This window comes from Rhinatrema bivittatum, chromosome 8 (genome assembly GCF_901001135.1).
Source record: "Rhinatrema bivittatum chromosome 8, aRhiBiv1.1, whole genome shotgun sequence".
Lineage (NCBI taxonomy): Eukaryota > Metazoa > Chordata > Amphibia > Gymnophiona > Rhinatrematidae > Rhinatrema > Rhinatrema bivittatum.
Window position 1 is genome coordinate 31005773 of NC_042622.1, and position 15989 is coordinate 31021761.

A 15989-nucleotide genomic window follows, 5' to 3' on the forward strand; every position below is an offset into this window, starting at 1 on the left:
GGCAGGGAGTTAAAAATGAATGACTGCTTACAGGCATGGGTTGCATCAACCTTTCAAAATCTGTCGGTACTGAGATTTTAGGAGCCTAATAAAGATAAAATAAAGGTTAAATTCAAATCCCTGGGAATCGGTTTTAGGGTTACCAGATGACTCCCTGTTCCCAAGGACAGTCCTAGTTTTGCCCCACTGCATGCAGGGAAAAGTAGTTTTCTGGTTTTTCGGTGAAGAGTATAGGCCCGCATCTCCATGCCTGCATCAGGACTGGCTCCGCCTCCCCCAGGTAACAGGGAGTCATCTGGGAACCCTACAGGGCCTGGGAGGACTGGAAGGGGCTCGTTCTGCTGAAATAATTTTTTGTAATAATTGGCTATAACCCAGCATAACTTGGGCTAAATTCAAACCTCCATGATCCAGTTTTCCAAAATTTTGGTCAGCTCAGCTTGACTTACAATATTTGACCCAACTTGTTAAGCTAGGGACCCTGATGTGCAGCCAAAATTCAGAGGTTACGTTAGGGGGGTCAGTTCTCCTCCATTTGAGTTCTTTACCCCAAATACCTTAGAAAATAAGGAAGCGAGGGTTACTGACTTCCTAATATTAGTGTTGTTGTTGTTGTTGGGTTTTTTTTTTGTTTTTTAAATAAAACTTGGAATGTTAATATTATATTTGGGGACTTTTGGTTTAGCTGTTTTGGGGGGGGGGGGGGGTGTTTGCCTTTTTCAATGTTTAGTAACTCTTCCTCTTCTCCAGAGAGTAAGCTCAGGTGACTCTGGTACCCCCTCGCCAGCCCAAGGCCCACCTCAGACTCACCATAGCGGCAGCCATCTCCCCTTCCCAGGCCCGAGTGCACCACTTCCCAAGCATGCCCAGGTCTGACTATCCCCAATGGGCAGGGAAGCCCAGCCTGGGATCCCTCATGCTTCAGCCCTCAGCACTGCACCCTCTGCCACAGAAATTCATTCTTTATTTATTGTTACTTCTAAAAATTAAATAGGTAGCTGAAGCTGCTTCCCACCCAGACGTTGCCTATCAGTCGAGCGAGGCGCAGAGGCGCATGTTTTGCGTGGAGAATTCCTGCTGGCTTGCTATTTTTCAAAGGTGAGCCCGCGTACCATAAAATTCAAACCAAGTCACTAAAAATAGCCCAGAGAATTAGACATTTGGGAGATGAACAGCTAAATTGTCCCTTTTAAAAGCTGACTAGTGTTAAGTACCTAATTTAAGGACCCAAAAAGTGGGTAGCTATGGGATCAATGTTAGGATGGAGGAAAAACAAGTTCTTAACACTGGTTTTCAGCACTAGACACCTAAATCTAGAAAAATGAATTTCAGGCCTAAATTTAGGCACCCGGGAGATACTATTCAGTCATTGGCTGGATTGCAATGCCTTGGAGGTATATCAGGACATGCTAGAGAGACAGAGTTCCTGGATGGAATAAATGACTGTTTTATGGAGCAATTGGTTCAGGAACTGATGTGAGCGGAAGCTATTTTAGATCTAATTCTCAGAGGAGCGCAGGATTTGGAGAGCGAGATAACAGTGGTGGGGCCACTTGGCAATAGAGATCATAACATGTTCAAATTTGAACTAATGACTGGAAAAGGGACAATAAGTAAATCTACAGCTCTGGCTCTAAACTTTCAAAAGGGAAATTTTTATAAAATGAGGTAAATAGTTAGAAAAAAATGAAAGATGCAGTTACAAAGGTTAAGAGTGTACAATAGGCATGGACATTGTTAAAAAATACCATCTTAGAAACCCAGTTCAGATGACACATTAAGAAAGGTGGAAGGAAGGCCACATGATTACCAGTATGGTTAAAAGGTGAGGTGAAAGAGGCTATTTTAGCCAAAAGATCTTCCTTCAAAAAATGGAAGAAGGATCCGGCTGAAGAAAATAGGAAAAAGCATAAGCATTGGCAAGCTAAATGTAAAACATTACTAAGACAGGCTAAGAGAGAATTTGAAAAGAAGTTGGTCATAGAGGCAAAAACTCATAATAAAAATGTTTTTAAATATATACAAAGCAGTAAGCATGCAAGGGAGTCGGTTGGATTATTAGATGATTGAGGGGTTAAAGGAACTCTTAGGGAAGATAAGGCCATCGTGGAAAGACTAAATTAATTCTTTACTTCAGTGTTTACTAATGAGGATGTGGGGGAGATACCCATTCTGGAGATGGTTTTCAAGAGTGATGATTCAGATGAACTGAACCAAATCACAGTGAATCTGGAAGATGTAGTAGGCCAGATTAACAAACTAAAGAGTAGCAAATCACCTGGACCAAATGGTATAAACCCCAGGGTTCTGAAAGAACTAAAAAAATGAAATTTCAGACCTATTACTAGTAATTTCTAATCTAACATTAAAATCGTCCATTATACCTGAAGACTGGAAAGTCGCCAATGTAACCTCAATATTTAAAAAGGTCTCCAGGGGTGATCCAGGAAACTAGACCAGTGAGCCTGATTTCAGTGCTGGGAAAAATCATGGAAACTATTTTAAAGAACAAAATCACATAACATATCGATAGATATAGTTTAATGGAACATAGCCAGCATAGATTTACCCAAGGAAAGTCTTGCCTCACAAATCTGCTTCATTTTTTTGAAGGGGTTAATAAACATTTGGATAAAGGTGAACTGTATTGTAGTATATTTGGATTTTCAGAAGGTGTTTGAGAAAGTCCTTCATGAGAGGCTTTTAAAAAACTAAAAAGTCATGGGATAGGAGGCAATGTCCATTTGTGGTTTGCAAACTGGTTAAAAGACAGGAAACAGGGAGTAGGATTCAGTGGTCGGATTTCTCAGTGGAAAAGGGTAAACAGTGGAGTGCTTCAGTGATCCGTACTTGGACCGGTGCTTTTTAACATATTTACAAATGATATGGAAAGAAGTACAATGAGTGAGGTGATCAAATTTGCAAACAACACACAATTAAGGTGGGGGAGATTTAGGTAGGGCTGGGGATGGGTTAGATAGGGGAAGGGAGGGGAAGGTGGGGGAGACCGGAAAAAAAGTTCCCTCCAAGGCCGCTCCGATTTTGGAGCGGCCTTGGAGGGAACGGGGACAGCCATCGGGGCTCCCCTCGGGCTCGGTGCGCACAAGGTGCACATGTGTGCAACCCCTTGCGCGTGCCGAGCCCGGATTTTATAACATGCGCCGGGTAGCGTGCACATGTTATAAAATCGGGCGTAGATTTGTTTGCGCCGGGTTGTGCGAACAAATCTACGCCCACGCATAAGTTTTAAAATCTGCCCCTTTGGGAATAGCCACTGCTTATTACCTGCTTTAGCAACACGGGTTCTATTTATTGTTTGGGTACTTACCAGGTACTTGTAGTCTGGATTGGCCACTGTTGGAGTCAGGATGCTGGGCTTGATGGACTCCCGATCTGACCCAGTATGGCAACTTCCTATGTTCTTATATTCAATAGCTGGAGACATTTTTCTGGCTATTTTTAGGACTATACAGCATGACTAGAGTTAGCTGGATAAGTTATCCGGCTAACTTAACGCTGCTATCTGGATGAACTTTGGCTAGATAAATGAGGGAAATATTGAAAAGTTGGCATTTGCCAGATAGCTAAATACCACTGGATATATTGACCCCCCTGAATTTTAGGTCCCTAAATTTAGGGACATTTTCGGCGGAAATTCTCCCTAAATTTAGGATCTGAGCATTTTTAACATTTCCTACTACGCATTTTTTCCATAGACACAAAATGGGGAAAATCCCTTCGGTGTGTCCAGGCTCCCCCTTTCCTGTTATTTCCCCGTCACCTCCTGATTCCACCTCCGTTGTAAGCTCTTCGATACAGGGACTCACTGCATCTGCATGTGATTGGTCCTTCCAAAATGCTGTGCACAAACTCGAAACTGTAATCTTTCCAAGCAGGATGCAAGAGATTTCTTTTATTACTAGACCCGATGCATTTTGCCTATCCCCAAATCTCCCTTTTAGGCAGCGAAAGAATAAAAGGAGTATTCTGAACGGCACACTAACATCTCTCGTACTCTTCCTGACATTTGTGTGTGGGGGGGGTAGGGGGGAATGTTCTTTCTTGGTGTGTGACAGGCTGATTCTTTTGTTTTCATGTAAAGTAATGTTCTGTTCTTTACAAGCACATGGAGAGGATTAGAGTACAGCCAGTTTGTTGTCAGCCAAACGAAACAACAGTTTTTAAATATAGAATACATTTTCTAAATATTCAGCGTCTGCTCTGGTAAGGAAAGCAGCGGGGGGAAATTTGTCTACAGTGAGCTGAAGTGACGTGGGGAGAACCACAATACCGCTTACCATGTCAATTATTTTGGCTCTTAAAACATCTTAAATCGCCCACGGTGGAAAAAGCAGGAGAATTTGAAGAGCTAATTAAGAACTCTCTAAGATGTGTGCACTGTCGCTTGATCTCTTTGTGCTCTTCCTCCCTGCCCAGCGAATGCCCAACCTAAGGGATTCCTGCCTGTGCCCTCTTTTCTTGCTAGGAAAAAAAAAAAACCCAGCCAGCAGCTAAGGCTGCCTGACCACCCAGACCCTGCTTCGGCTCTTATGAACCAGATTTTCTGCCAGCCTGATGCAGAAAGCTGGGAGTGGGCTCCGGTTGCAAGCAAGCCAGCGAGGTAAAACATGAACTGGACTTTTAAGCAGAGCTAGTCGACAGGTACTACATTACCCCAGGAAGAGATGCATCTTTTATCAAGCGAAATCTGAGCTCCGAAAAATGTAGTTAGTGATTAGTGTGGGATGGCGATGTCAGGACCACAAACAAAGGCCCTGCTGAATTCCCCTGGTGTAGAGGTTCTGAAGGTAAAATAATAAAAAGTGAGTCCGGAGCCTCAGCAGTGGCTTAGTCTGTTCCTGCCGGTTTCCGGCTATGCTATGGCCATTGGCCTGAATGCAGGTGTGTGGCACCTCTAGTGCTCAAAGCGCCAGAAGCCAATCGTGCTTTCAGGATATCGCAAATCCATACTCCTGCGATAGATTTGTATGCTCGTTGCCACAAATGTATGAACATCTATCTTGTACATAGGATTGACTTTAGGGAGGGTGCGGGGGCCCAGGGCAAATCAACCACAGTGCTGAAATTATAGTGCTGGAGGTGGGGGCTACAAAGGCAGGGTGGGGGCCTCCCTCCCAAACCTGCCAGGACGGTCACCCCTATTCACTCCCCACCCCCCCTCAACGTCAGACCTGATCGTGCGTCTTCATTAGGAATATCCGGAGAACCTGACCGGTTTGTGGCCCTCAAGGGACTGTGTTGTGTCCCCCCTGCAACAATCTCCGAGACGTTTCAGCTCCATGTCACTATCAGACTGCTGTCGTCTTCTTAAGGCAGCAGTACCACCAGCAACGAAAAAAAAAAAAAAAGATAATTGCGTGGGCAGATAAAACAAAATCAAATGTCTTTTTTTTTTTTTTTTTTTCCCATTCTGGTTTTTTCTTTAACTGCTGAAATGTTGACCGTTTCTGAAAGCTTCTCCTTAGCCTGAGGTGAGCACATAGCTCCATATCACAAGGGACAGGCTGAGCCTTTGCCCCTTTGATTCATGTACTTATGGCTCCTGATTTTCAAAAAATGAAAGGATAAATGCATAGAAGCGGGGAGAGGAAAAAATAAAACCAGGATGGACTGAGCTTGTCGCTCCTGACAAGGAGTTACTTGACCACCTTATCTCAGTTGGGTCATTTTATTCATCCCAGTCCCTGTCTTCCTTGATCCCCCTCCCCAAACATTACTGTCATATCATTGTCAGATCTCCTGTAAATCTCTTTCCTCTTGCTAAATTTGTAGTCTGCCTGGGACAGGGAACTTCTCTGTCTCTGGCATTCGCTGATCATTTTTTTTCTCTTCCTATTTTGGAATCTGTTTACTTTTTACAGTAATGTATTCACTGCACAACATAAAAATAAGATAATAAGATCATAATTACTAGCTGGAATACTAATTGCTCAGCACTTATACATGTGAAAAGTTATAAGTAGTTTTATGTAGCGATCCCTTGGGATATCCGCTAGATGTCCCTAGTCCCAGCCCTTGGGTACTCAGCTCCCCCAGAGTTTGTCGGGAATTGAACATCCCTTAGGCACAAGGGGAAGGGATAGTTTAGGAGAGAAGAGGGCAGATGGAGTTTGCTTTCAGAAGGGAAGGTTGTGTTTTGAGTGTGCTGTGTGAGGGCCTCCAGCTGCACTGGAGGGCTGGTCTAAAGTTAGTCGGATACACCTATCCAGCTAACTTAAGTGGAATATTCAGTGGTGAGGCAGCGCCGGCTGAGTACACCCAGATATCTTAGACCAGCCCTGGGGGGGGGGCTGATATTCAGTCATCCAGTTAACCTAACCAGCTAACTCCACTCCGCCTGGAACGCCTATTGCCCACTCTGGAACGCTCCCTACTTAACCTGCTATATTCTAGCCTAAAGAGGTTAGGACTTTTCAGCTTGGAGAAGAGACGACTGAGGGGGGATATGATAGAGGTGTTTAAGATCATGAGAGGTCTAGAACGGGTAGATGTGAATCGGTTATTTACTCTTTCGGATAGTAGAAAGACTAGGGGACACTCCATGAAGTTAGCATGGGGCACAATTAAACTCTGGAATTTGTTGCCAGAGGATGTGGTTAGTGCAGTTAGTATAGCTGTGTTTAAAAAAGGATTGGATAAGTTCTTGGAGGAGAAGTCCATTACCTGCTATTAAGTTCACTTAGAGAATAGCCACTGCCATTAGTAATGGTTACATGGAATAGACTTAGTTTTTGGGTACTTGCCAGGTTCTTATGGCCTGAATTGGCCACTGTTGGAAACAGGATGCTGGGCTCGATGGACCCTTGGTCTGACCCAGTATGGCATTTTCTTATGTTCTTATGTTCATTCATTATCCTGCTATATTCATTATCCTGCTGTATTCTAGCCAGATAATTCATTCATTATCCGGCTAGAATATAGCTGGGTAAGCTTTTTAAAATAGCAGCTTAGCCAATTAGACGGATAGCTTTTCAGTTATCCGTCTAAATGGCTTTTGAATATCTGCTGCTTTGTTTTGTATCTATTGATTCTTTTACAAGGAATTATAGTAAAGTTTAATTTGAACTCTTCTCCAGTGAGTCCTGCCTGGGTGGTAAGTGTGCCTGCCCGGAAGAGCTATGGTAACACACACAGGGAAGAACACTACTGCATGGGCTAAGAAGTTTAGCCTTCCCCCACAGAAAGGACCCACATCTTGGGGACTCAGGAAAGGGGAATGAGACGTGTGAGGACAGCCCCAGTTATAAATTCTTGTATGGCCCTTCAGGATATGTGCCACCCGCCAAGAACGAGTTGCATTTTTAAGACACACTTTACATATTGCATGTGGACAATTATATTCTTATAACTGTAAATATGCTTTTCCAGGGTTCATACATCAAGCTGCCTGAAAGCTCCATTTCTCCTACCTGAATAAAATATTTTCTTGGCAGTGAGATAGACACCGGGGGTCCTGAGGCCAACTCCTATACCCTTGATAAAAGCAGCCATTTTGCAGAGATCATCATTGTTCCTGACATCAGGCTGCTGTCTGAAATAAAGATCTTGTCAGTGGTGAGATAGATGCCTGGAGGTCCTGAGGCGGACTCCTGCACCTGTGATAAAGACGGCTGCTGTGTGGCACGCTGACAGCGTTGTACCAAAGCCATACACCTAAGGGATGCGCTGCTTCTCAGTGTTTTTTCATCTTTTGCTGGAATAGGGAAAAAGAGGAAGTGGAAAGCGATTTTGCCCCCTTCAGCCTCTACACCCACTCTTGGGCTGATAGACCATCACCTTACCTGCCCAACTGTACATTTTGAAGGGGCGATGGTTCCCATTGTTTTATCACCCCCGTTCACCCGCAATGTTCTATGTACTGCGTTCTGTTTCATGTAAACTGGTAGGATGTACCTACAAATACCGGTATATAAAAGCTTTTAAATAAATAAATAAATACGGTCTCCTTGAGTGTTGGTGATCATACTCCTCCACCTCCACCTCCTAACTATGGCCCATTTGATTCAGGAAATGTTGTAAATGGGGACCTTTTGCAGCCTAATGGATTGGCTTCTCCCCTGATTTCGTTTTCCAATGGGACCCTCTTAGAAATAAAGGATGGGGGTTACATATACCTATTTCAGCTGCAATGGGATTCCCACCCGATCAAAGAGGCCTGGCCCTTGGGGAAATAAGTGAACCAGCTGAGATAACCCTCAGAGACATATGGAAAGTAGTCTCAAGGACTGAGACTTCCTTGTCTCGAACTGTAGCACAGCTCTGTACATTTACCTTAAAGTCTCAAAACAATTAGTGGATCTGGAACATAGGAAGTCTTCTGCTGAGGGTCAACTTGTGATTTTGTGTAATTCAACCAAGTCTTTACAGTTATTAGTCTACATAGTAAGATCGAGTCATTGGATAATGCTATGCAATTTAGAAACCTTATATCATTGAATTTTACAAAATCTAGGTTGTTGAGAACTGTTTAAAAAATATATGCATGAGGTTCTACAAATGTTTCATGATACAGTAATTAAGTAATCCAAATGTTATTTTCTACCAGAATTAAAGAAGAAGGTTAGAATTGAGAGGACTATGGATTTACTGGTTCCTGTAGATAATACCAACTTAACAGAATTTTTACAGAATACTTAAGACATTATTGGTAACTTTTGCATTAGATGTTGACAAAGATTTGGTATATAACCAATATTTTAAATTTAAGGGTATACATTTTTATGGGCAGAAAATACACATTTTTCTAGGCATTTCAAGGGAAATGCAGTTGCGTAGGAAATTGTTTTTGGCACGTAAGCAGCGAATTATTCAACTTGGGGCTACGTTTTTCCTTAAATTCCCTGTAAATGTATTGTAGCCTTCCAGGGGAATTCCTGTGTGTTTCTAAATCCGTCTCATTTGGAAACTTTTCTTTTTAGACAAGACTTCAGTGTTCAATGAGAGAGCAAGAGAGGCTTTTGTGGAATTGAGTCCCTAATAAGAAGTACCACTGGGTGGCATCCTTTTGAGTTTAGAGATTTTGTTTGGGATATTTCCTTCGTGGATTACAAACTGGCTAAAAGACAGGAAACAGAGAGTAGGATTAAATGGACAATTTTCTCAGTGGAAGGGAGTGGGCAGTGGAGTGCCTCAGGGATCTGTATTAGGACTCTTACTTTTCAATATATTTATAAATGATCTGGAAAGAAATACGACGAGTGAGGTAATCAAATTTGCAGATGATACAAAATTGTTCAGAGTAGTTAAATCACAAGCAGATTGTGATAAATTGCAGGAAGGACCTTGTGAGTCTGGAAAATTGGGCATCAAAATGGCAGATGAAATTTAATGTGGATAAGTGCAAGGTGATGCATATAGGGAAAAATAACCCTTGCTATAGTTACATAATGTTAGGTTCCATATTAGGTGCTACAACCCAAGAAAGAGATCTAGGTGTCATAGTGGATAACACATTGAAATCGTCGGTTCAGTGTGCTGCGGCAGTCAAAAAAGCAAACAGAATATTGGGAATTATTAAAAAGGGAATGGTGAATAAAACAGAAAATGTCATAATGCCTCTATATCGCTCCATGGTGAGACTGCACATTGAATACTGTGTACAATTCTGGTCGCCGCATCTCAAAAAAGATATAATTGCAATGGAGAAGGTACAGAGAAGGGCTACCAAAATGTTAAGGGGAATGAAACAGCTCCCCTATGAGGAAAGACTAAAGAGGTTAGGCCTTTTCAGCTTGGAGAAGAGACGGCTGAGGTGGGATATGATAGAGGTGTTTAAAATCATGAGAGGTCTAGAACGGGTAGATGTGAATTGGTTATTTACTGTTTCAGATAATAGAAAGACTAGGGGGCACTCCATGAAGGTAGCATGGGGCACATTTAAAACTAATCAGAGAAAGTTCTTTTTCACTCAACGCACAATTAAGCTCTGGAATTTGTTGCCAGAGGATGTGATTAGTGCAGTTAGTGTAGCTGTGTTTAAAAAAGGATTGGATAAGTTCTTGGAGGAGAAGTCTATTACCTGCTATTAATAATTAAGTTGACTTAGAAATTAGCCACTGCTATTACTAGCAACAGTAACATGGGATAGACTTAGTTTTTGGGTACTTGCCAGGTTCTTATGGCCTGGATTGGCCACTGTTGGAAACAGGATGCTGGGCTTGATGGACCCTTGGTCTGACCCAGTATGGCATGTTCGCATGTTCTTATATTCTTACTAAAACATGAAGAGTTACAAACTTCAGATATCTTAGAAAATAATTGCTAATGGAGAATGACAGACTATAGTAGCAAGACTATAGATGCAAGAGCCAACCTAGAAAAGTAATAATATAAAATGATTCCATTGATGCAGGTGAGAATATATGCCAATTATGAAACACAGAGGAAGCAGATGAAACTTAAAGGTTTGCCAGTGAAATAAACATTGGTAGCAACTTAGTTGCATTATTTCCTCCCTGTCAAGGGTGTACAACAGATAACATTTTATTTTTAAAATCTAGAAAAAGAAGAACAGTAAGTATCAGTAAGTGGAGCAAGACAGACCAGGTTGTAGGCTGATATCATTTCCTGTCTTGTTGCAGTCATTGTTACATCATTTCCTGTCTTGCTATATCGTTTGGAAGCCAATGTAATAAGACCCACAGTGAAATCGGCACTAGTTGCCAGTGCGTGTTTATTTTAGCGCGTGCAACAAAAGCATGTGCCTCCACTGGATGTAATTAAGGGCCCTTTGCAAATGAGATGAGCGCAGAAAATCCGTGCAAAAGTGAAACTTACAAGAACACACGCGCAGAAACGTGCACTCATTTCCCTATGTAATAAACCGCACAGAAACCCATGCTGAAACCCGCCTTAAGGTGGTGCCCTGCGAGTGGTTCTCGGGGCGAAAGCCTCCCCTTTTTATGAAACAGTGAATAAGTTAGTGGTATGAGAGTGGAGCTGAAGGTGAATAGAGCAATGTCTAACCCCTTCATGAAATAAACCACAATGTGAAATAGGACCCCCTCCCCTCATTGAAAAATCCCCAACATCTCAAAAACTGTCCAGGGGTTTTGTTTTTTTTGTATGTCCGCACAATAAAATGGTGCCGGCTTCATGGCCAGACCAGCACTATTTTAAAATACCCAGCAGGGCGGGAGTACTTGGGATTATTCCTGCCCTGTTTGGACCTTAAAGACCAACAATGGGGGCACGAGGTATCTAGGGAGGTGGGGACACCCGGGAAAGCCTTTATTTATTTTTTTTTAATTTTTGCAGTGGGGACCAAGGAGGTGTGGGGGAAGGGCCAGACTGGGTCTGGTGGCTGCATAGTGAGAAAACCAAAGCGAAATGAAAAACAAACAAAATTGTGTTCATTTTTCTTTTGTTTTCGTTTTCCGAATGAAATGAAACAAAAGAAGAAATTTCATTAAAATGTGATGTTTCATTTCAAACAAAAGGAGATCCCTTCTTGAAAATTCTATCCATCTTGTCTGGCTGACCGCCTCCTAAGCTCTCCTGCTTGCAATATCAGGAGAGATCAAATGGCCAATTGGTCAACAAACACCCCCCCTCCCCCCAGAACAAAACAGGGACTATTTTAACATCTCTCTGCTCCAAAGTTTTCCTTTTGTCAGTCTTTTTAACATTTCGTATAAGCTTTCATATTCTGTACTGAACATAGATACTTTGGCGAGAGGATAAAAGGGCGCAGTCCTGACTCGGCTTGTGATGAAGTTCACGGACGATGGCTTATGTTTAACGTTTGCACACAGGTTTGCTTTGAAAGTCCTCAGTAAAGTTATAAAATTACCCTCTACGTGTTCTCTTGAGATTGTGAACTGTACCCTAGTTAAATTCTGTTCACGAGTCAGCTGTTTGGCCACTCTGAAGCCTTTCAAAATGGTTACTGGATTATCAAATACTGTGTGCCTAATGTCTGAAAGCTTCTTGTCCCTGCAAAGGTACAAAATTGGGCAAAACCTAAACCCAAGGCACTATAGGGCCAATATAACAAAGGTTTGCGGTGATGCGCGGTGTCGATGGCGTACCTTGTGCCTCTTATGTACACCTATTACCACTTTTCCCATCAGGGGATGTGACAGCTCTCTCATTTGATCCTTAAACTTGTCCCTTTTGAACAGTGATGTTGAGAAAATGTATTTCTAAGACCAGTAGAACTATGGATTTCTTTACATTGATTAGCTAACTCTTCCATGGCATCTGGTCATGAATGTTTATTCTTTAGTTAAACCAGAGGCCTAACATTACACTTCTGAATCTAGAAAGGATGAGTCTGTCTGAAGTAATAAAACATCTGTAGCAATTTACTGACAGACCTTCCACCATAGCACATACAATAAAAACTGGGAGAGAGGCACCATATAATGTTTGATTATAGTGTCCATTGCTATTACAGTGACAAAGAGCTTTTTAATATTTCTAAGTCATTGGATTTTTTTTGTCTGATTGTTTCAGTGACTGTGTTATTTTCACATGCACTAGACAGCAAATACTTTTGTAAAGAACTAACATGATTATCTTTTTTTTTTCCAGATTCTGGCGATAATTTCCATCCTGTTTATTGTATTATCTACAATTGCCTTGTCACTAAACACACTTCCAGATCTACAAGGTACAGACCAATTTGGACAAACAACAGACAACCCTCAGCTTGCTCATGTGGAAGCAGTATGCATTGCATGGTTTACAATGGAGTACTTCTTGAGGTTCCTGTCGTCACCTAACAAATGGAAGTTTTTCAAAGGTCCTCTCAATGTCATTGACTTGTTAGCCATCTTGCCCTACTATGTCACTATTTTTCTCACAGAATCAAACAAAAGTGTACTTCAGTTTCAGAATGTAAGGAGAGTGGTTCAGATATTTCGCATAATGCGAATACTCCGAATTCTCAAGCTGGCCAGGCACTCTACAGGCTTACAATCCTTGGGATTTACCCTGAGAAGAAGCTACAATGAACTCGGTTTACTCATCTTGTTTCTGGCTATGGGCATTATGATCTTTTCAAGCTTAGTTTTTTTTGCAGAAAAAGATGAAGAGGAGACAAAATTCAAGAGCATCCCAGCATCTTTCTGGTGGGCTACTATCACAATGACCACAGTAGGCTATGGAGACATCTACCCTAAAACACTTTTAGGTAAAATCGTTGGTGGCTTGTGTTGCATTGCAGGGGTGCTTGTGATTGCTCTACCAATTCCTATTATAGTAAACAACTTCTCAGAGTTCTATAAAGAGCAAAAGAGGCAAGAGAAAGCAATCAAACGAAGAGAAGCACTTGAAAGAGCAAAGAGGAATGGAAGCATTGTCTCCATGAATGTGAAGGATGCATTTGCCCGTAGTATAGAGCTGATGGATGTTGTTGTGGAAAAAAATGAAGAGAATATAGGGATAAAAGAGACAACACAGGATAATAATCTATCACCCGGTAAATGGAAATGGACAAAGAGAACTCTGTCTGAGACTAGCTCTAATAAGTCTTTTGACACTAAAGAACAGAGATCACCAGAAAAGGCTCAGTCTTGTTCCAGTCCACAGCACCTTAATGTTCAGCAGCTAGAGGATATGTACAACAAAATGGCGAAGACTCAGTCTCAGCCAGTCCTTAACACTAAAGAAGCAGGTCAAGCTGGGAAACCAACAGAGGAATTAGAGATGGAAACCATTCCTGGTCCGAGGGAACCTTTACTGGCCACTCGTACTGATGGGATCATCGATATTAGAAGTATGTCAAGCATAGACAGTTTTATAAGCTGTGCTACCGAATTCCCTGAATCTGGGAGGTTTTCTCATAGTCCGCTTGCAAACCTACCTTGCAAAGCAAGTGGAAATTCAGCAAGGGAGATGCTTCGAGAGCATAAAGGTGTGAAGAACAGGCAGCTATCTACCGACATCAGTGGGGATATATTCACAGAGATCAGCCCAAATTCTGAAGACAGTCCTCATGCAGTGTTATTCACAGAAAATCCTAAAAGCTCAGTGCAGGCCAACAGTTCTTTGAAACTAAGGTCTTTGAACGTCAACTCTATGAAAGATGATACCAGCACACTACCACCAACCTCAGAAAAACTGGGGACATTTTCAGATTCTCTGAGAAACAGAGGTGCCGCTGCTAGACTAGACAGTGCTTTACATTCTGACCAATCATTGGTGAGCCCAGACTCCTCTGTGTATACTACTGCCAGTGCGAGAATACCTCTCCAATCTCCTGAAAAACATACGGCAATAGCTTTCACTTTTCACGATGCTAGTGTACATAAATTTATAGACGCTGACAGTGAGGATGAAGGTCAGTTGCTTGATGGCATGAATTCCAGTCCTTCCAAAGAACGACTTGGAAACGTCAGCACAAAGTACAGTATTCCAAACAGTGGTTATCAAAAGCAAAAGGATAATATTTACAGAATGCAGAAGAACAGTCTGGAGAGTACTGCTTCACCTATGTTAGTAGGCCAGAACTGCATTTACTCCATGGAAGGTATGACTGGAAAAAGCCAAGGAAATCGAGAAACTGTCAAGGTGGAGAACCATATTCCCCCAGAAGTCCATGTGCTGCCTGGTGGAAGTGGACATGCCAACACATGTGATCCAAGCATTTGACACATGGTCTAAAAGACTTGAGTGCTGAAAGGCGGGTCTGTACACTCAAAGAGCTATGCATGGCATCGAATCTGACTGAAAGAAGCTTATCTCTTTCTAAAGCCTGAGGGAGTGCACAAAGGGGGAACATCAAACAGCTATAAAGACAGCTCCCAAATCATACTAGAACTATCAGTTGAGACTCGTATTAGAAATCTTTACAGCTCTCCTTCAATGCCCTACTTCAAAGCCATTTGACCAAATATTCTCTCCATTATCATGGACCTTTTGTTTTGCATATTTTCAACATTTTAATTGCTTTTCTTTTCCGTAGGGAAATAAAAGCAAGTAGACCAGAACACTAAGACCAATACGGTTGGCTTGTTCTGATTTAAAAAGTCACATTTGCTGCCCAAATGTAGCTATTAATACCCTAGTTCAATCTTCTTGTTTCTGGATAACAGGAAATATCTCTGCTTTAATTACATTTAAGAAAAATTACATTTTAAACCAGGATGTAGTGTGCTAATATGTTGGATTTCCTCGCATATGTTTTAATATTTCAAGGTACTGTAAAACCAAACAAGGGTTTTATTTCTTGAAATATCATCAGGGTGAGTTGCACCACTTGTATCAAGTTTAAAATGGCCCAGGAATTTGTACAGCTCTTCAAGTAAGAATTATGTAAACCTTAATCATTATATTGCCTCATTCCCTCTGGGTTTTACCAATGGGGGAAAATGTACAGAATATGTGTGTGAAGGGGGGGGGGAGGGGAGGGTATTCAAAACTGTATCCAAAAATGAAATAACCATAATGAGTCTTAAATTTAGACATAGAAAAGTTTGATTGCATATTTAAAGCTGTACATGGAAACAATGTTTTTAACAAGTAGTAACCATCTTACATTTTAAATATCATTTCGTGGGGTTTTTTTTTTGTTTTTTTTAACCAAGCTGTTTTCTCCAATCCTTGGGTCTTCCAGCTCAACTGGAACCAGCTCCTACCAGGGGCATGGCGCTTTGAGCCTCCAATCGCAACTACCTGGGATTCCCCGCCCCCACAGGTTCTCTCCTCGCCCCCTTTTCCGATCCCAACACATCACAGCCACAATCCTTGGCTGAGGACCACAGACCACCGCTCCGTTTAGAAGCCGGAATGTGTGCGCCCGGAACCCGGGCCGGGAGGTGCCGCTGTTCAAGCGACGGCGGGGGAGTCGCCTCCCTTTCGTGGTTATGAATGCTAGCTCCGCAGCACCCCCCGGCCCTGGACAGCCTGGTAAGCGGAAGCTGGATCCAGGAATCGAGCCCTGATCGTCCTGAAGGCAGCGCACAGCACTGCCGCTGAGTTTTCAGGTCAACCCTGTTTTGTTTTTTTGTTTTTGTTTTTTTCTT

The 15989-nt window shown here is 42.2% G+C and overlaps 1 protein-coding gene across 2 annotated transcripts in view; it reads left to right on the plus strand.

The window, feature by feature from the left end:
• KCNB1 (potassium voltage-gated channel subfamily B member 1) overlaps window positions 1-15231 on the plus strand; it is a 293763-nt gene extending 278532 nt beyond the window's left edge. For both annotated transcript variants that reach the window (XM_029614643.1, XM_029614642.1), the window contains exon 3: window positions 12556-15231. In XM_029614643.1, the coding sequence (XP_029470503.1) occupies window positions 12556-14616 (2061 nt within the window). In that variant the 3' untranslated portion in view covers window positions 14617-15231. The remainder of the gene's footprint in view (window positions 1-12555) is intronic.
• Window positions 15232-15989: the final 758 nt, after the last annotated feature.